Consider the following 19,173-nt stretch of genomic DNA (forward strand, 5'->3'; position numbering starts at 1 on the left):
ACACGGGGCTGGGGAGGACACGGGGCTGGAGGAGCGATGGGACTGGGGGGGATACAGGGCTGGGGAGCACACGGGGCTGGGGGATGCACACGGGGCTGGAGGGGCACACGGGGCTGGGGGATGCACACGGGGCTGGGGAGGACACGGGGCTGGGAGGGGACATGGGGCTGGGGGAGCACACGGGGCTGGGGGATGCACACGGGGCTGGGGGACGCACACGGGGCTGGGGGGGACACGGGGCTGGAGGAGCGATGGGACTGGGGGGGACACGGGGCTGGGCAGCACACGGGGCTGGGAGAGCACACGGAGCTGGGAGGGGACAGGGTGCTGGGGGATCCACACGGGGCTGGGGGAGCACACGGGGCTGGGGGGGGACAGGGTGCCGGGGGATGCACACGGGGCTGGGGGATGCACACGGGGCTGGCGAGGACACGGGGCTGGAGGAGCACACGGGGCTGGGGAGGACACGGGGCTGGGGGAGCACACGGCGCTGGGGGGGGACAGGGTGCCGGGGGATGCACACGGGGCTGGGGGAGCACACGGGGGTGCAGGGACGCCGGGGCGGGCAGCCGGGTCTCCCCGGCCGCGGAGCCACCCAGCGCGGAGCGCGCAGCCCGGGCCGGTCCCGCCCCGCGGCTCCCCGGAAGGTCGGGCCCGGCCCTGCCCGGGGCGGGGCGGCAGGAAGAGGAAGGGCCGGGCCGGGCGCACAAAGGCCGGGGGCGCGGGGCCGGGGCCGGTCGCTCGGCGGGGCCCGGCGATGGCGCTGGCGGCGGTGCGGGGCTGGGCGCTGGCGGCGCTGGCCCTGCTGGCCCCGGGCCCGGCGGAGCGCAGCCGGCCCTACGCCGTGCTGCAGAAGCAGAACCTGGGTAAGGAGCGGCCAGGGGCGGGTTACGAATACGCAGCGCTTGGGCGCCTTGCTGCTTGGTTTTCATGATTTAATTTTTTTTTTTTTTTTTAACGCTAATTTGGGGAAACGCCTCGGGGGGGGCATTCAGACCCTAACATGTGGCGCTCCCTCCTCCCGCAGTGCTGCTGGGCAGCATCCTCAGCGCCCTGCTGCTCACCATCATCCTCATGGCCGTCTGCGTCTACAAGCCGGTCCGGCGGCGGTAGCGGAGCGGGGCCGGCCGGGGGGAAGCGCTGCCGGTGCCGCCTGGTTCTCCCGCCGGGCACCCAGCCGTCCCGCCGCCTCTCCTGCCAGCGACGGGGGATGGCCTGACGTCGTGTTCCCGGCTCCTCGCGTCGCCTGGCTCCATCGTGACGTCACTTTCAACGACAGCGTGGCCGGGTGCTGGAAGTCACACCCCAGCCCTCAGCAAACCGACGCCTGGAGCTCCCGGGAGCGCTTCGACGGCAAAGCCGGTTGGGTTTGAGCAGGGTCTTCCCTTCCTCCCAAAACGCAGCGTTTCGGCGAGGCTGATCCGACGCGATGTACTCGAGAGCATCCCTGGTGCGTGTGCACCCGGAGCCTCGGGAGGCTGCGGGCAGCGCAACCGGCCGCAACGCCCGTTCTGATCCGTGCCCGGGGAACCATCCTGGGTCGGCGCAAGGACGCGGGCAGACTAGTAACATCGCCGTCTGTCGAGCAGGCCCATGCACTCAATTACACCACATCTAGTTTTGCTTTCTGATTAATTCGGTTCCTTGCTTGAATGCGGAGTCTTGAGGGTTTGTAGCGCAGCCTCCGAAAATAGTCCAAAGGCAAAAGCTCAGCACTCTGCTGTGGCTGTGGGGGGCTGGTGTGTGCTTACCTCTGAGCAGAAATACTGAAGCATGAGCAGACCCTGCTGTAGCTGTTCAGGGATGGGCTTGTCATTCCTGACGTTATTTGCTTTAACTCTTACCTAAACAGCCACAAGCAGCCTTGCACCAAAACAGCCGTGCTGAACCTGTTACAAACTGGGGTGCAGGCGGGGGTTTCCAGCTTGTGCTGAACACTCATCTCCTTGCGGGTGGATTTGTGCTCCCGAGCAGGTTACTGTCCTACTGGAAATAGAAGTTTCCAAAAGTCTGCAAGCCAGGCGGATGCTTGAGACTGCCGGGCTCAGGCTCTCTGGAAGTATGTTGTGTTTAAGCTCCGGACAGCCCTGTTCCATGCATTTTCAGTAATAAATTCAAGAGTTTACACTGAAATCACACTTGCATATGAATGCTGCTATTTTGTTTTGCACTGCTATGAGTAATAACTGGATTTTGCTTATTAAGTATTACTTTGGTATTTAACATAGGTGTGTCTTGGCTAGTAATTTATTTAGTGTTTTAAAACTTAACTTCCAGAACCATTGTGTTGACCTGTTCTCTAAAACCTTGTGCTGCATCTGATATGTTTTCTGTTCAGTTTGCTTTAAAGGACGCTGACCACTCTGATTGCAATGGGGGATTTTCTTTGCTGCCGCTCTGTTAGCAAAGTGGCAGTAGGAGGCTGGCCTAGAACAGAGCTAGTTACTAATCTAAGTGAAACGTGAGTGAGGAAGCAAGGTAACACTGCTCTATTGCTTTCTGATCCTTTTCTTTTTTTGATCACCGAGTCCTGTATCACTGATTTTTCTTGGTCCTTCATCTGGTGTAAAACTTGGCCTGTAGCTGTGTGCTGTTTGGGGGGGTCTAGCTTGCAGCTACAGCTCCGAGTTCCTGGGAGCAGCATTCTTGTTTGCATTCATTCACTCCCTGCTATGTCTCTTTGTACAAATAAAAAGCTAAGTAAACAAGCCAGGACTTTTATTTATTCATGGATGTTCTGTTTGTTATTAAGTCAGCTGTAGCTGTACGAAGGGATGAGGCAGTTCCCTTTCCCACCTCTGATAATCTTACAGTTCTTACCCCCTTTTCAGTGGCGAGGGAGCAGGGGCAGGACAGCAGTGCGGCAGTAACAGCTGGGTGAAGCCCCCGTTTCCATGGATGTTTGTTAGTAAGGAACCATTAACAGTAAACGGAAAACGAAAGCTCACCCTGCAAGTGTAGTGCAGGTACCAGTAGACGTTAACGGTTAACTCGGTTATGAAGACTGTCTATTTTGAATCACAAGTCAGCAAAGCCCTGTAAGAAGGATTTCCAAATTAAGCACGTTATGAACTACTGCGGTACATAGCCTACCTACTGCAAACAACCATCCAAAAGCGCACAAAAAACCATACTTAGTCTCACTTTCAGGAACAGATACAGACACGTAGCACCAACACTGTGGAAATAGTGTCAGTCTGAAGAACTTCAAATTGCAGTATTTAAAAGCTAGTTATAGTTTCAGAACAAACTACAGGTATTTGTAACTCTGAGCTGCTGCTTTCCTACATAAGCCTCAAGCTTCCTTGGCGAGAGAAGTTGGACTCGGCTTTTATGCAGCAGCCTCAGCATTAATATTAAACATACTTTGCAACCCTTTGCTGAACTTCTATCTCTGCTACTCACAAAAAGGTACAGACAGAAACTAATCAAGGGCACTGGCGTCCTCCCACCACCCTGCCTTTCACTGCCTCAAAACTGTCCATATTGCACGGATCCCTGTTTTCAAAACAGGGAGACTCAAAGGTTGGCTGAAAATGTCAGAAAATGTTTCCAGGGATTATGTGTCTGTTTCAGACTGAACCAGAACTACCTTTGATAGTTTCATAGATGATAACGTCACCTTTGATGTACAAAAAATGCAACAAAAAGGCAAGATAATTATTAAGAAAGACTCCAGTTACAATGTTAGAAAAAAATACTCGTGTGTAGTGTAACATTGTGCAGCATCTTTGTTTTTTCTTCCAGCACACACAGAGGATCAGAGGATACCTTTTACCCATACAGTGTAAGATGTAAGCTAGGGTTTAAGAAAAGCAGTAGCTGTGTCAGGGAAGCAGAGCCTTCTAGTTTAGATGGAATGACGCAAATGTCACAGAAAGCAAAAAAAAAAAACAACACCCAACAAAAACCTACCCAAATTTTTTTACAGTCCCAGACTAAGAAGCAGGAGCATAACAAAACTTGAACTGAAACTGCTCAATATACTTTAGTTTACAATATAAAAAACAGAGAACAAGGCAGCTTGAAAAAAAAGGTATTTCACCCCTCCCTTGTAACCTTTGAAACGCTTAATAGAAAGCAAGCAATGTCAGACAGATGGTTTTATAAAGGCAACAGCACGCTTTATTTCCGCTGGAGGAAAAAAACAGTTTCATCTCCTCCCTCACAACTTTGTCAAGAGCTCAATGCAAGGCTTATTCCCTTTTTTCCAACTGAAAGTCACAGTAATCCCCTTTTCAAAGAAAGATGCAATTCCAACATAGACCACTGCCACTGTGCAAGAAAGGCAACATTCCTGCAAACACCAGATAAGCTGTTCAGGGATGCAAGCTGTATCATTAAACAAAATGGTGCAGATATACCAATTCTAGTGTACGCTGAAGGAATTTTAATCATTTGCTATGTAAAACAATGGATTATTGGTTTAAAATAGGGTTCCAAGTTACCAACCATCTCACTGGTTACGCTCAAGTCCATTTTATAGTGATTTTATACTGGTTAATAGTTGGTCACACTGAACCGCCCTGTTTTGCCCAAGGAACAAGTGCAGGATTAGGAGCAAGATCAGACCGTATGTACCGTAGGTTCTTCACACTTCTGCCAGCCAGAACAGAGGAATATTGCTCACATTTAACTACTATAAGGCTTTCCTGTGGATGTACATTGTGTACTTGTGGAGCGCACTTGAGAGTCACAGTGTAAGTACTGTAAACACTGACAGAAGTGCAGGTAAAATAGCTACAAATATATTGTGTGACGAAAGACCTGAGGAAAGCTGGTTAAAACATACTTGGGAATTGTTACAATACCATTTTTTATGAGTGTAGTCATATTGGCTTGTTTTAAAATCAATAAAAATATTCAGATAAAAAAATATATGTATTCACATGAAGGATGAGCATTTGAATTTTAAAAAGCAACACACGTTTCCCTTTCAGATGACAGAATTAAAACTTATCTTCCAATAAGTATACATTAAAATTTCACCTGAATTTTTCTCTATTTGAATTTAGCACCCACACACAGGCACGCACTCATGCACACACACCAAGTGATCGCAAAGAAGCACCTGTATCTATCGCTTATTTTCTTCCTGCCCTCTGACTATGGGAACTAGCTGGTTTTGAATCACTGCAGAAACTGCTACTTCACTAGACAGATGGTCCCATTTTAGGATCTAAAATTTTACTGGCTATTTGTTTTGTCCTTTTTCAGAAAGCACTAGTTAAATCTTGAGCTTGGATTAGCTGTTCAAGTATAAAATTATCCCTCTTAAGCAGGAGCACATGATAAAATCTCAGTAACTAGAGAAGAGATAATCACATATAAACAAAACTAACAGAAAACATCTGTCAGCATGGTACACTGTCAGCATGAAGAACTACCGTATGTGTGTATATGCATATATATACTCTTCCATGTAACAACTGGAAGAAACAGACAATGGCTTTGAATTATTCAGAAATTACTAAGCTGATGAATATTTCTTTGGTAAGTAATGAAGTTTCCCTCCTGAATTCCCCATAAATCAGGTTTTCAAGCTTTACTGCAATCCTATGTCCTGATGCTAAGCAAAATTTCCATCTGCTCTTCAATAAATATGTTTAGATAAAAACTTTTCCTTCAAAGCTAAGACTGCATGGTTGGGGAGCCACATGCAGAGTCCCATGATCTGAAACTCCCTCAAACAAAAATAAATCAGCTTTTTGTAGCTGATGATGCCAACTAAGAAGGCAGGTGAAATATTTACTTAAGCAGTCCAGGAGTGGTCTTCAGACTGATAGCTCTGAAAGCCTTCAGTTTTATGCAGATTTGGTCATCCTTATTTCAGGAGATCGCTACAGAGTTATTTTTCCACAAGAGAAAGCTGTAAAACTTGCTGAAGCTCTGCATCTTCCTCTTCACGACGTTGCTTCTCCCGTTCCTCCTGCTCTCGGACAGACAACTCCATGGCAAGCTGTAAGTCTTTTTCAAAACTGGAAGGTTCACTAGGGGTGCTGCAGTGTGAGTTACCTGAGCTTGTTAGATAGCTCTCCTGCAGTGCCCTGAAGGAGAAAAAGAACTTCAAGAAGTAAGAGACAGAGCCTATTTCACATTTCCTGCAATGATCCTTCCTAGCAACTGTTTTCTAACTGCAAACCTGAAAATCTCTCCCCAGAGGGCAGAAAGCAGATTTCAGGATAAGAGAGCAGTTGTTCTAACATCCATAAAATTCTCAACGTAAAACCTGTCCTTTGAAGGTTCCTCAGAATTTTTCATACATACTCACAGTTAAATTTTCAATGGGCTTCTAAAAGCATTCTCACCTAGTTTAAAGGTAACATGATTTCCCATGTACAAAAGAACCAAGAGGATGCAGTTCTCTGTGTGCACGAAGATTTCTTTGCATTTAATTGCAGGAAGACCCCACAGATACAGAGCATATTCTCAAGGGTCCATTAAATATATGTTGCTAAGTTTTTAAGGATTACATAATGATTTTGAAAAGAAAGAAGAGCTATCCTGAAGTGTGCAGCACTTAATAAACAAATACTCAACCAAATTCACAGTTTTAAGAGCAGAACAGAAGGAATGTGTTTATTAGTTGGGTAAAGAGTCTGTTATGTGTGCAGATCAGTCCCACAGCTAAGCTAAAGAGCTATACTATATAAACAAGGGAGGCCCAGTTTGGAGTCCTTGCTTCTTGAAAAAGTAAAAGTTAGAAGCACAAGAAAAGAGACTTTGAGTTCTGTGCATCTGCTACCTACATACACAAAAAATTGCAAAATTGCTTGACGCTACTGTTGGAAGTATTTTTGCTCTATCACTGCTTGGCTTGACATGAAAAAAATCAGTTACCTCTGATACTGTATATTGAAGTCCTGTGAATATGCAACTGCTCCATTGGAATGCACCCCCACTTCCTAGAAATGGGGAAAGACAGACAATTCCACAGCAGTTACCAGATCTGCAGTGCGACTCACTGAAAGGTAACTCTTAAATCACTCTTATTTCTTCTTTGAAATACATTACTGCATTTTTCGCTTCTGACATTCTTAGAAAAATAGGTCCTACGTTGGTTTAATACAGAGATGCAGCTATTGCTGCATAGCCCTTGTCAAAACTGTCAGACCTGCACTGCACAGATTACAGCACACTTACTTTATTTCCACCGGATTCCAACAAACTCTGCTGAATAGCAAACTGCATGATCTCGTTATCTTCATCCTGCACGTGTATGTTCCTACCGTCATCTTGGACGTGGTAAGATTTGGGGATCTCAAACACTGACTGGTCAACCTCAAAATTAGCACCTACAGAAGCCAAATATGGTTACAAACATGGCATAGTATATTTTTACAAGTTGAGACTTAAAAAAATTCTAATGAATGTTTATGCATGATTAAGTTAACTCCAAAGATGCAGACAGTCCACCTGGCTAAATATACCAACAGGCTTTGAAAGACTTCTGTGGCAAACAAGCACAGCAGTAAGACAGAATGCAAAGCCTTCCTTTAGGATGCTGGCAAGTTATACAAATAAAACCAGTGGGCAGCAGAGTGCTAAGGTGGCTGAACTCTGACAAAACCAGATGGGGAAAAAAAAAGGTTGCAAAAGATAAATACTGCAGTGGCTCTTCTGAGGTTATGCCTAATGAATGGATCTGCAACAGCTCATAGGACAGAGTATCACTGGATATATGCAGTCATGAGCATCGTACTCAAACGTAATCCACTGTTTTCTGAAAGAGCATACAGACTGAGCTGTCGCTTACAGCAATTTTGTATTCCACTTCCCATAGCAATAGCTTGCACCAGAATTTAGACCTCAAAATACTTGAGATAGCTTGCTAGACTTCAGTTTAGTCAGTTCGGCAGGCACGGAATGGGCAGGATGGGTCACTACAATCAGTATCACACACTCCAGATCAGCTGTTATGCACTGCAGCTTCCTCTCACCTGTGAAGGTTTCATTCCCTGCAGTTAAACCATCTCTCTCTTCTGTGCATTCCGCTGACAGAAATGTAAAAAGATGGGATCACTGCATCTTTCCACTCCTTACCTGAATCACACTGTGCACCTCCAACCACTTGTGATGATGTTTTGTCAGCTGTCCTGCAGCCATTGACATTTTCAAATGTAATTCGGGCATTCAGCACATGAAATAGGGGAATTTCTATTAAGGAGGAGTACAAGATTTCTGTCAAAAAGAGAACTCTCTCATTCACTTCCACACCTATAGCCACATCAAACCCTTACATGTTTATTGAATATATTCCACAAGCAGCATCCCATCGTGACAAAGTATACAGCAATTCACTTCACCAAGAAGTTGCCCTTACTCATTCTCACTCTCTCTCTAAATCTCTTATTTTATAATAAGATTTGCCAAATCTAAGGCATTGAAGCTAAGAGGACAGAGCTGGCAAGAGCTTGTTCTTACTGAAATGATACTGTCTTTAAAATTATACTTCTGTACTGGTCATTCAGAATTTGGATTCAATGACCCCAGAAGTACAAGACAATGTACATCTGGGTTGTCAGTTCTAGGTATCAGTGAGATGACTAGTAAAAAACTAACATGTTTTTTGTAAATACATGTTGCAAAACCAATAGAAAGAATGCAAATAAAGAAGATGCTAGAATAAAAAATGCTAAATATTACCAATTTTGACAGGAAATCCTGGTGGAAATTCCAGAGTGATGAAATCCCTAAGTCTGGCAAAATGTGCACTAGTTCTGGCCATCAGATCGATGATTGGAGTGACTTGTTCCATAAGAGACAAGGGAAACTCTTCACTCATCCACAAGGTTGCTTTAAATCTTAAAGAGAAAGTTGCATAAAAGCATCTTAAGTTCACAGTTTAGAAGCAGATGCAAAGCAAAACACATAGCATTGTCAGCTGCTTCATACATTTCCAAGAGTCAGAACAGTTACTGCTCTGAGAAATGGAACCACATTCCTGGTCATACTAAAGGCAAAGCACAGGAGGTTACTAACAAGTTACAGCACTAGTCCAAATGTTTTCTTTGACTTAGTGGAAGAAGAATTAGACTACAGCTGAATACTTCAAGAACTCTCTTTTGATTAATTTTGAAGGCTGGGGGAAAACAACACTGGATATTTGTAAAAATTATTTCCAGAGATTAGATGACTGGGAAGAGACAAACTAGAAATAATTAAAATTTTATTTCTCACTTCTGTGTTCGAATGGTGACTTCCTTTGGTCTTCCTATGTCTCTACCTTTCAAATCAAATTCTGGGTCAAAGTATTCCTCCAGAGTAATAGCAGTAGGATTGTTACTTGCAGCATACTCTGTTGTCTTGGTCGTACTCTATAAGGAAAGAGAAAAAAAAAAAAACCACAAACCACAAAAGTACAGAACAAATAGACAGTGGCTACTACAAGCAACTTTTAAGTTACCCGTTGTGAAGTAACTCATTCTCTATTTTAGACACCAGTGACACATAGCCATAAATACAAGCACACAGGTTTAGACTGCTTTCTACTGAGGTTAAAAATCTCCAAGCATTTTAGAGACAAGAAAAATCTGCTTAAATACTTTAAAGCTAGAAACGAACCAGAAACGCACACACAAGCTACAGCATTTCTACACGCCAAATCCTTTATTAAAGGCAAAACTTTGATGGAGTATTTGAAACAAAAATCTCTAGATCCATGTAAGATCTGCAATGCCATACAGAGCCAGCAGTTGGCAAATCTATTATCTACTGTACTTAAATATGTACAGATGCAAGGGAGTTTCTAAAGCCATATCGAAATCATTATCAACACATTTCAGAACAGCAGAGGAGATATGGTTTTCCTCCGAGTTGCTCAAGAGCAGTGTGCTAATGTCACTTCATCCTTCCATCTTTGTCTGATGATCACCATGCTAGCACTATCTCCCACCTGAGGCTGCTGCAGGTCTGCGGACGCGTCTCCCCAGGTTACTGGTGGGTTGCCACTAAGATCTGTGCTTGCTCAGATTTACTGCCACTGCTCACACCCCAGCTCTTGCTGTGCTAGTGGTTTCTATGTCTTTTTCATAAGTGTTCAGAAGGAGGTACCTGCTATTCACACAGAACATTGGAGGGCTTAAACAAAAACATCCTCAGGGAAAATTTAAACCTCATAATCAAAACTGCTGCCAAACTAAGGAAAGAAGAGGTGATTCCACCTAGAATTCCTATCAGCACAGATCTCTGCGCTGCAGTGACCTGTTTTGACGTCAAAGACACTCACCTGAGCACCATACTCATGCTCCACTGTACCCAGAAATGATTCCAGGGGGTTCCTGTCAGCTTCAGGTAACAGGAGGGAAAAACCAAAAAATCTCTTACTACTAATTAGCAGTAAAATTCACGTACACACCAGGCTAACAAGCAAAGCTTCTAACCCAAAGTGAAGTAAGCTGTTCACATTTCTTGTAAGCTTTAGCAAGCCAGCCCAGGACCTAAAGGTGATAGTATAAAATGGGTACAATACACAGAAAAAGATTTTCAGTGGTTTCTATCATTAGCAGATAGCTTTATTATTCACAGTGCCTCCCCTCCTAGGCCCCAAAGTAGGCCAATGAAGGGCAGTGTTTCCATATGAGGTTACTGGCCGGTCACCCTTTACTCTAGTTTAAATACTAGAAGAAATTAGTGGACCAAAACAAAACAAAAAGTCCAAGCAAACAAAGCCTACATGAATCTTGTAATCATGGCCAAAGCGAAGTAAAGGCATGAATACATTCCAGAGCAGGAAAAAGCACGGAAAAGTGCAGCCTTTAAAAGTTTCACTAAGCTTTCAGCAGTTTTGAAGGGCTCTTCTTTCCTCTAAATACAGCTAGGATAAATACTGGTTCATTTGTAGGTTAGGAGTCAAGCAACGGGCTACCTCAGACACACAACGTGTGAAAGTAAAGCAGGGCAAAGTCAGCAAGAAAAGTATTTCCCTTGTCTGTGTGCCCCGTTCTTCTGCAGTCACACAGAGAAAGTATCAGAGAGCCCAAAGGTTCTACTTATTTCCAGTTATCCTATAGGAAAACTACCTTTATATCTTTTCTTCTCCTCTTCTGTTAAATGTTCTGTTCGGATTTTTGTGACCACATTCACATTGTTTGCAATGTATACCTTAAAAAAGAAAAAAAAGTAGAAGGACAAAACCCAAAAAGCATCACAGGTTAAAAAAGAGAGTTCTCTCTAGTAAAACACCATGTACACAAATCTAAAGACAGAATAAAGCAGCATGAATCTGCCTCTCATTGACAAAGATCTTAATCTTTAATATACTGCTGATCAACAGGAAATGCTGCACTTTGATTTTTCTATTGGCTTTGGTATAATGGAAATCCTACACAATATATTCTTGACAGACCTATGCTAAGGTTGAAATTACATGCCACCTGCTGGGCAAGTTGATAAAATAAGAAACTCTGCAAATCCACAAAGTATCTCCACACCATAGTATCTCCAGAGAGCACTAATCTCACAAGCATCCTGTGCTGAAAGAATGGCAAAGGAGTTTGGTCATCGACTTTGATGGCAACAGAAGTCAGTCTTTCAACCAATTTCCTGGAAAGCAGATTTACACACTTTTAAATATGCTTTTGTAACTAAAACAACCTCAAAACTAGACAGGCATTTCCAAGCTTGCTGGAAAGAATCCCCACCTGGGCAGAGATTTTAAGAAAGAATGCAGAAGGAAAGTCAGATAATGCTATTTCTAAACAGAGGTCACTTGTAAGACCTTCCAAATTAAATTTAGTGATAGTTTAATTCTGCAGGAACACTAACAAACCACACGTCCAACTGAATAGCCCTGCAGTCTTACCAGAAAAACCTTCATAAAAATGTAGAAAGCTATTCAGCATTTATTCTTCTGTTAAATGAAATTACAAAACGTAATTTATTGCACAAATTCCAAAACCTGGAGTAAACAGACTTATGAATCAGGGAAGGTAATTCTTGTGATTCTTAACTTAAATTCCTAACACAGTAAGGCTGTAAAGCCATCTTCAAAAATATTTCACTAAAGTGAAATGGAAGACAAAACCAGTGTCACATGGAACAAATCTAAGCAACTGTATGACTCATGAGCATGGACAGGGTCTTTAATTTACCAGCAGTCTTTTATTACTTGAACACATGATGCAACTCAAGGCAGCAGGAGCCTGTTATTTCCTTGCAATACTGTTACTAGAGAGCGCTCAAGGCACTTCACCAACGAGTTCCTCGCCTTTTAAACAGTGAAAGAATGACAATATTCTAGAATGAGTTAAATTGCAGTTTTTGGATGGAAGAGAGTCCTAGCAGTTATGTTGAATCTTTTGCCCTTCTTCTCCTGAAATGCTTTGACCCTCCCTCCCCCCTAAAGACCCTGCTGATGTTCCTGCATACAGGCACCATCCCTCCCACAAGCTTGGCAGCCTTGAAGTTCCTCACTCCTGCACAGTTCTGCTGGCAACACAACAAAGCTCTCGATGGGAAGTTTAAGACCTGAAATATTCAGGGAATAAAGGCAAAACCCAATCACACTTCAGTTAGCTATGAGACCTCTTAAGAGAATAGAATGGGCTTTACCTTTGCTTCATAACCGTTTACACCTTCCGCTTTTTCTGTCTTCCATACCCAGAATCCAGATGTGGTTCTGACAAAAAGTGAACACCGCAAGTGTCTATACAGTTGCATTTCTACACAATCCCCAGCCCGTTTTTCTAAAATTGATTTTAAACAACATTTGACAGGTTATTTCATTATTAACCCCAGACAAAAGCACAGGTCAATTTGTCCTCACACACACATATCACAAGAGGGCAAAAGAAGTCATGCTGTTTTTCTCAGAGAGAGTTTAGATTGAGATGTGGATACCTGAGCCACAGAGGAGGACAGCTTAAAACCTCACTGAATTATTTTGCCTGAGAGCCTGGGCATGGCAGCTTTTAACACACAGTTCAATTTCAAAAGTAACCTCTCACTGCAATTTGGGGCACCGGATAGTAGGAACACTCCTGTCTAAGAAGTCTTAGTTTCTGGATGTGTAGATGCTGCAGTTACTAAGGCTCAGTGAACATTAGAGAGACTAATTCTGGACAGCTTTGAAAGGGTACTAAATATTCAAGAGAAAGATGCTGGAAACGCTTGTTTTTATGATCATGGGGATGGTTTACTGCATCACAGAGCACTCCAAAAGGAGCTTCATAAAAAGGATTGTTTGAACTAAGCTGACAGATACCTGGATAAACACGTGTAGTAAACAAGGAAGACAAATGTGTGTGTGTGGAAAGAGACACTGTACACGTATTTTTATTTAAAGTATTAATGTGAGATTTGACTGACTTAGCTACAAGTTCTTGTCCATTAGTTTCAGCACATATGGATTTGGGTGAAATGCAAACTTGTAATGAGACATTAACATTGATCTCAGTCATATGATAAACTGGAAGTTTTCTGCAAATCAATTCTTTCAACTGGAAACTTTTTGCCAAGCAATAGTGGCAAGCCGACCAAGCCAAATTTCTTTATCTAATGGTATGTGAAGTTTAAAGTAATTTCAGATCTAGCCCTAAAAGTTTTTATTATCAGGGCTTTTGAGAGTTTGTATGTAAAGCTTTATTGCAAGTATGTTTATTTGTTAAGAGAAACTTTGTATCTTACCTTTCAAAAGCAATATTTTTTGTATCAAGGCACGTGTTAATAATTGGAGATGTAAGGCGTCTTTCCACATCTTTTCTTTTTGGTGTCATAGATCCCAACGTCAAACGCTTCATGTGTTGGGAAATCTCAAAACGTTCCGTTGTAACAAACTTATCATCATGATTGATCTCAATTAGCTCTGCCCAGCCTCCAGTATCTGTTGGAAATGGTACATTTCAACCTAAAAAACTTATCAATAGTATTCCAGAATGAAAAACTGAGAATATACTGTATATCAAATCAGGGTGGAAGCTAATTCACTGTATTTTGCACTCAGCTGAGATCAGATTTGGAGCTGTATCTAAAATTATTTTCTATTTGCAGGGCAGGAGAACAGAAGGGGGAAAACTAAGTAAAAGACTGAAGTCAAATTTTAGCTCTGTTACCAAATTTTGACCTCAGATTTACTCAAAGGAAAGAAATTAAGCCGTTATGTTAAACCACAAAACAGTATCTCTATGAGACACTCATGGAACATATTTATAAAACTTTTATAAAATTCAGTACTCAGCCTCAGCAGGTCTTTTTGTGCAAAATAGGGATTTCTCATTGTGGCTCACACAGTATTGGGTGATCAATGGTGCAAACATGCTAAAATATTTACCTTCTCCCTTGAAAATTAAACTACGCCTTCCTCTCTCCCAGCTCATATTTTCAAAGCCCAGTAAAGTGATATCAACACGTAGCTTGGCACCACTTTTCCAGATGCGGCAGACATCACTTGGACAAACTCTAGAAACCAGTGGGACTATAAAAGAAAAATGAGAAAAATGTAAATAGAAAATATTCAAGAGACTAAGCGCACAGGAAGTCTGAACTCAAGCACAAGCTATATCCCTGATACAGGATCGCTCAGTACTACGATCATTATTCCAGAGGAGGTGAGATACTGATCATCTTTAGCTTTAAGAACAATCAGCTTAGGGACAAGACCCACCAACTTTAAATTAAAGAAGAACATCAAAAGGAAGACACCATTAGTTCAGAGTAAAAGATGTGAAATGGCATAAACCCCAACGATGGCTAAACTCTCCATTTAAAAACAAACAAACAAACAAAAAAACAACAAACAAACCAAATAAACAGGAAACAAAGAATAATTGTGCAACAAAAATATAAAATGCTATTTTGAGAGGTGAAGAGATAAGTATTCTGGGGAGCAGATATTTCTCTGCATATCTTTTGTGACATTTGTACATAAGTAAGTCCCTTTGTCTACAGTTTAGAAGAAGTAATGATGACCAGGATTCTTACCCCAGCTAGTGAACTCCCATTTCATTTCCACATAAAAGTCAGGAGTCTGGAGAAGGAAAATACTTTATGAATACTTCATGAAATAGTTTTAATCTAACATTCAGTACAACATTTCTCGTGAACATTTTAGGTAAAGGAAAACAAAAAAAGAACAGAACTCAAGACACGATAAATGAACGTTAAAAAAACTGAAATTGAAACTAACAACCATAAAAGACATTGGCCTACCACCGCTGCTTTCTGATGAGCTATTCTTCCTTATTTTACTATAGGAGCAGTAACAAGATTCAGCCTCCACTGCTGGAGTTCATGACTAAGGATTTCAAAGTAAAGTCAAGGAAAAAGTCTCCATCTCCTATTGCGCTATGGAATATGCAAGTTAAAATGAAGAACACAATTGCCCATCTGATTTCAGTTTACTTAACTGAACTACTTGAATGAGAATTGCAGTGGGGAGTAAGAGGTTTAAACTAAATAATTACCTCATTAATCTTTTGGAGTAATTCAGGAACTCCTCCAAGTGTCATAGAGGTCTGCTGGTAGTCCCGATGCTGCAGAATCATTTGTACCATCTCTGGATCTCCTGTACTGACAGCCTCATGTAAAACTAAAAGAAATCCAGACACAAGCTTGTTTCAGTTTGCTTTCTGAGCAAAATACATGATGTAAAAGCAGTCAAAATACAACATCTACAACTGAAAAGTATTAACACTTGACTTCTATTTTCCAAGTTATCTTTACCTGTCCATCCCTGCGCATTTTCTTTAGTTACATCTGCCTTGTGTTGAAGGAGGACTTTGGCAGATTCTATATAACCCAAGGAAACAGCAAGGTGCAACAAGGTCCGGCCTCGTGGATCACGTTGATCAACATCCTGTAGAGTATCCGAGAGAGAAATAATGCTGAAGCTGTCCCACCAAACGCAACTAATCAGAGCACACTGAGGAGAGTTTATATAAGCAAAGCTTGTCAGTAGTAATACAGGAGTCAATATTCCCCAGGTATTCCCACGTATCAGTCTGTGGTGCACAGCTGACTCAGTTTTCAAACACTACTCTACTGCCCTTCTGCACTCCGTACAGTGCAATCTCACTTCCCCACTGAAATAAAAAGAGAAGCAGAATAGGGCCTATAAAACCAACACGGTAAGAACTGGTATCACTATAAGACACGCTGAGTTCTTGTTGATGCTTCTCATTTCTTTTTCTGTGATTATTTCCCCTTCTGTCTCCCTTCAAAAGGAGTCTCTTTCAGGAGAAGACAGGAGTTCTAATCTGTGTGCATTGCACCATGGACAGTCAACAGCCTGAGAGACGACGAGAGGGTTTATTAACATCACACAACATAAGGGGGGGGGGGGGAGGAAAAAAAAGAAGTAACAGGGCATACAACACCAATTTTGTATAGCACTTTTTGAAAGTATAGAAGCAAATGGTATTTTACAAAGCATCCATTTGACTGACACACAGCACAATGAAGAGTGAGTGCATTTTGTACAAGTCACTAAAAAAAAAAAAGAAAAAAAAACTACACAGGCATAAATATCCAAAACATGCAAGCACAACATACTCATACCTTACATATTTTTCACTATTAGCTTAGAGATTTGAAACAGAAGAGCATCTATAACTAAAGGAAAAGGGGAAAGTCAATAGCAGAATAAGAAAGGAAAGTTATTATGCAAGTTAACACGGTTATCTGACAGCATTAAGTTGGAAAGATCACACACAGAGTAGGGAAATGCTTCATTTTAAAGCATTCTCTTTTCACTTCTGTGGTGGAATACTAATTAATTTGCTTCCCCACTTCCTACAGCTCCAATGCCTACTGTGCTGACAGGTAAAGGACTCGAAGGTGTCCCTCCCAATTGTCTTTGCTGCTGTTAACCGGTAACCACACGTTCTACCCGTCATTTGGCATACCAAGTGCAGCTGGCAAGTGTCTTTTGATTCCCTCACGCACCCCTTTGACAGCAAGAAGCTTATCCCAAGGAAGCAGGAGGAAACAGATCTTTGGAATACTTTAAAAAAAGAAGTTACTTAAAAGCAGATAAAGGAAGTAAGAGACAGACATATTCCACCTTAACACGCTGCTCATTTCTGTACAGCATAAAGCGGTTGAGGTAGAAAGCAGCACTTCACAGGTGTGAACTGCAGTCTCAGACTAACAAGAAGCAGAATGATCCTTATTTAATGACAAACTTTCACAGGCGAGAATGTTATTGAAACAGAAAGAAATACACAGAAGCAACGTGCCAGTAAGGTTAAAGATTTTGTTAAGGAATAAGATCACATGAATTAGATAAAAAGTAACTGCATTCCAAAGATTCTCTTAAAAATAGGACAGGAGCATGCTCTAAGCAAGCATTAGTAAATTGTGGTACCGTTAGAATTGCAGATGGTAGTCACTAGTCAGGAGGTGGCACAGCTGACCTTTGGCTCATATACTTGTGGTGTCAGGTATAATGTAATTAATATGCTCCGCTTCTGCAAACTATACTCCACACTAGCGAATATCAGAGCTTTTACATAGCATCTCAGCAAGAAGGATGTTTTGCTGCTCGAGCTCTGCTGCAGCTTTTCAGACCATTTCCTTACGTCATTACCATTTCTCGCTTAGCCGTCCCAGAGACAGAACAGCTTTCTATTTTTCTACTCTACAGCACGAAACAATGATCCATTTTTTTACCAGAGATGCTGAAAACACTCCAGCCAGTATAAAAACGCTGCCCCCACAGTCTCAGACAGCAATGAATCTGTAAGAACTGCTGGTCCTCAGCAAGCTAGAGGCTGGTTTAATCTCCGGCAGCAGCAGTCACCTTTTCTGCAAGTTGACTTCCCATTAAGGTAAGCAGTATTTATTGCTTTTCTGGCACAGAAAAAAAAATTAATGTCCATCATATCTGCTCTTCCTGATCTGTTTCAATGACGCCTAATACTTTCTGTAGAGTAGAAAAATAGATGGAGCTATTCTGCAACCCGCACTCGAATGCTCTGAGCATACCTTTACAGATAAGAAGTCAACGTTAGGTAACTTACATAACAAAAAGTATATTCCTTCTTACGTCACTCCCGCAACCACAAATAAATAGGTAAAGAAAAAGAAGCGCAGCAATCTCGCAAGCCCAGCAAACAGACCTGGGAGTACCATCAAGATTACTTCTAGAAAGGCAGTAAGCGAGGGGCCCCGAGCCCTGTACCATGGCACAAGCTCTTTCGGGGCCACCAGCCCCACAGCAGCCCCTCTATCGCCCGGCCAGGCATCCCAGTTACCTTGTCCTGCAGCTCCTCGTCCAGCCGCCTGTAGTCATTATTCCAGACCAGGACGTGCAGGGGAAATGCGCTGCTGGCCCTGCCAGGGGAACTCATCATGCCACACACCTGCAGGAGTGGGGGAAGCAGGGTGCCTACCCTCACTGTTCCCCCCCTCTTTGTTTTGGAGACCCCAGATTACTCAAGCCCTGACCCCTTGAGCTTCTCTCCTGGCACTCACCTGCCCCAGGTGTGGGGGGGAGCACTGGGCCACAACCCCCTACGAACTCTTCACCCCACTCCAAAGGGTGCCCCATGCAAAATCACACTCCTGGGGGTCCCCTGCTCCTGGGCACAGGCCCCACCCGCCACGGCCCCACACTTTTGGGAGCCTCCGCTGCTCTTGGCGCCCCCCCACAGCCCCACGCTCCTGGGGGCCTCCCCTGCTCTTGGTGCCCCCCCACAGCCCCACGCTCCTGGGGGCCTCCCCTGCTCTTGGTGCCCCCCCACAGCCCCACGCTCCTGGGGGCCTCCCCTGCTCTTGGTGCCCCCCCACAGCCCCACGCTCCTGGGAGCCTCCCCTGCTCTTGGTGCCCCCCCACAGCCCCACGCTCCTGGGAGCCTCCCGCTCCCCTCGCCCCCCCACTCCTGAGGGTCTCCCCTGCCCCTGGGCCCCCCCCAGCCCCACACACGCGGGTGGCCCCAGCCGCCCCCCGCTGACCCCAGCGCCTCACCCCCGCCCTCGCGTCCCTCCTTCCCGTCTCTCCAGGGCAGCGGCCGGGACGGACCACAGCGCGGCGGTGCGGGGGGGGGAACTCCCCCTCAGTTCCCCTCAGCCTGCCGCCACTGGCGAGCCCACGGAAAGAGGAAATTACTGCTCCCCGCCCATCCTACCCCTCCGCGGGCGGGCAGATGGAGCGTCCCGCCCGCAAGCTGCCCCATCGCCCTCCGCGCAGAGGGGCGGCAGTGCGGCGTTGGGCCGGACTCGGCGCTCAGCGCTGGC

At 44.0% G+C, this 19,173-nt stretch overlaps 2 protein-coding genes across 5 annotated transcripts; one reads left to right on the plus strand and one right to left on the minus strand.

Moving 5' to 3' along the window:
* Window positions 1-661: 661 nt before the first annotated feature.
* On the plus strand, window positions 662-2,708 carry C18H12orf76 (chromosome 18 C12orf76 homolog). The gene is made up of 2 exons (XM_075167525.1): window positions 662-866; window positions 1,028-2,708. Exons 1-2 carry the CDS (start codon window positions 758-760, stop codon window positions 1,111-1,113), a joined length of 195 nt encoding a protein of 64 aa, XP_075023626.1. The 5' UTR covers window positions 662-757; the 3' UTR covers window positions 1,114-2,708.
* A 1,391-nt stretch (window positions 2,709-4,099) lies between these two features.
* ANKRD13A (ankyrin repeat domain 13A) lies at window positions 4,100-19,167 on the minus strand. 4 transcript variants are annotated; one of them, XM_075167523.1, is made up of 16 exons: window positions 18,905-19,167; window positions 18,192-18,270; window positions 15,661-15,793; window positions 15,402-15,526; window positions 14,920-14,965; window positions 14,270-14,413; window positions 13,627-13,822; window positions 12,553-12,619; window positions 11,022-11,103; window positions 10,229-10,287; window positions 9,181-9,317; window positions 8,647-8,804; window positions 8,044-8,157; window positions 7,144-7,295; window positions 6,841-6,905; window positions 4,100-6,047 (listed from the first exon to the last, which is right to left on the minus strand). In XM_075167523.1, exons 4-16 carry the CDS (start codon window positions 15,489-15,491, stop codon window positions 5,849-5,851), a joined length of 1,509 nt encoding a protein of 502 aa, XP_075023624.1. In that variant the 5' UTR covers window positions 15,492-15,526; window positions 15,661-15,793; window positions 18,192-18,270; window positions 18,905-19,167; the 3' UTR covers window positions 4,100-5,848. The 4 variants fall into 4 exon arrangements, with proteins under 4 accessions (XP_075023624.1, XP_075023623.1, XP_075023621.1 ...); XM_075167522.1 differs by having other exon boundaries at window positions 8,044-8,096; window positions 18,192-18,299; window positions 19,065-19,147; XM_075167520.1 differs by having other exon boundaries at window positions 18,192-18,299; window positions 19,065-19,135.
* Between the last annotated feature and the right edge of the window lie 6 nt (window positions 19,168-19,173).

The sequence above is a fragment of the Calonectris borealis genome, chromosome 18 (assembly GCF_964195595.1).
Source record: "Calonectris borealis chromosome 18, bCalBor7.hap1.2, whole genome shotgun sequence".
Classification (NCBI taxonomy): Eukaryota; Metazoa; Chordata; class Aves; order Procellariiformes; family Procellariidae; genus Calonectris; species Calonectris borealis.

Excerpts from the sequence above, each read along its gene's own strand:
- ANKRD13A (XM_075167520.1), bottom strand. The coding sequence starts at position 19,112 with ATGGGGCAGCTTGCGGGCGGGACGCTCCATCTGCCCGCCCGCGGAGGG. Across the intron at positions 6,906-7,143 it reads TGGAATCCGGTGGAAATAAA|GAAGTGGGGGTGCATTCCAA; the intron begins GTAAGTGTGCTG and ends CCCCATTTCTAG. Across the intron at positions 6,048-6,840 it reads TTCAATATACAGTATCAGAG|GGCACTGCAGGAGAGCTATC; the intron begins GTAACTGATTTT and ends TTTCTCCTTCAG.
- C18H12orf76 (XM_075167525.1), top strand. The coding sequence starts at position 758 with ATGGCGCTGGCGGCGGTGCGGGGCTGGGCGCTGGCGGCGCTGGCCCTG. Across the intron at positions 867-1,027 it reads GCTGCAGAAGCAGAACCTGG|TGCTGCTGGGCAGCATCCTC; the intron begins GTAAGGAGCGGC and ends CTCCTCCCGCAG.